The sequence below is a fragment of the Seriola lalandi genome, unplaced genomic scaffold, assembly GCF_002814215.2.
Source record: "Seriola lalandi dorsalis isolate HSWRI2012SDOR001 ecotype SW California unplaced genomic scaffold, Sedor1 jcf7180001958239, whole genome shotgun sequence".
NCBI lineage: Eukaryota > Metazoa > Chordata > Actinopteri > Carangiformes > Carangidae > Seriola > Seriola lalandi.
The window spans coordinates 1-1,181 of record NW_019428908.1 but is presented as its reverse complement, the minus strand read 5'-3'; the positions used below and the strand labels follow the sequence as shown (position 1 = coordinate 1,181).

General features: G+C 49.1%; 1 protein-coding gene across 1 annotated transcript; it reads left to right on the top strand.

Annotated features, from left to right (window-relative positions):
• Positions 1-73: 73 nt before the first annotated feature.
• LOC111656647 (non-selective voltage-gated ion channel VDAC3-like) lies at positions 74-1,172 on the top strand (the record flags this gene model as incomplete). The annotated part of the gene is made up of 2 exons (XM_023408481.2): positions 74-479; positions 950-1,172. Coding segments are annotated over exons 1-2 (312 nt in total), but the record flags the coding sequence as incomplete, so codon positions are not given.
• Between the last annotated feature and the right edge of the window lie 9 nt (positions 1,173-1,181).

The window sequence follows — 1,181 nt, the reverse complement described above, 5'->3', positions numbered from 1 at the left end:
AGTCTTTCTCTCAGCAGTTTCTGCTGTTTGTGGCCTCAGGCTCATTGATTCCTGCTGACGGTCTTTACAAACTGGGCGAATTCATTTTCAGAAAACAGCTGATCACTGTAGTTTATATCAAACAAACAGCATCTGACGGTGGATTAATCAGGATGTATCAGACTTTGGATTCACACAGAATAGTTTATACACAACATCATCACTTCTTCTTTAACGTTAGAGGATTGTAGATGATCAAACCTGAACCTATTTTTCAGTAAGAAGAGCGGGAAGCTGAAGACGGGCTACAAGCGCGACTTCGTGAACCTGGGCTGTGACGTGGACTTCGAGGGTCCCATCATCCACGCCGCCGCCGTGCTGGGCTACGAGGGCTGGCTGGCCGGCTACCAGATGGCCTTCGACACGGCCAAGTCCAAACTGGCCCAGAACAACTTCGCTCTCGGATACAGGGCTGGAGACTTCCAGCTGCACACCAACGTGTGAGTCCTCCAGTGACATTGCATTTTGAATAAAAGTTTCAACCTGTGGAAAACAGCTGCATGAATCTCTGATGTGGCTGTGGAGGAATCTGAAAGACTTGGACGTGAACCAGGCAGGGAGAGGTTATCCAACAGACAATGAGTTGCGTTATGGCAATTGTAGGATCCAGTGTTTTTGGAATTCATCTCATGTGAGGGACTGAAAGCCCGGGTTGCATGTGTTTCCTGCTACATCTGTTTCTTTGATAAAGAGTCTGCTCAGGTTAAATGACCCTCTGTCACAACAGTGAAGGGTCTGCAGCTTTAGGTGCAGCAGATCAGCAGAGGTGCATGCTGTATAGATCTCTACCATGGCTGAAGTTAATTAAGCTGTGTAGACCCAAATGATACAGAGTAAACTTGGGGGTTTTTGGGGCCCACTTTCTCAGGTTAGTAATCCAGGCTCTGAATCCGTGTCTTTCCTCTCTCAGTAACGATGGGACCGAGTTCGGCGGCTCTATCTACCAGAAGGTGAACGACGAGCTGGAGACGGCGGTCACTCTGGCCTGGACCGCCGGCAGCAACAACACTCGCTTCGGCATCGCTGCCAAATACAAGCTGGACAAAGACGCCTCTCTGTCTGTGAGTTCTCCGGCTCTGTCGTTCAGGCACATTCTCGCAAACACATTCTGCTGCTGCATTTCATCTTCTCTTGTTTCACCC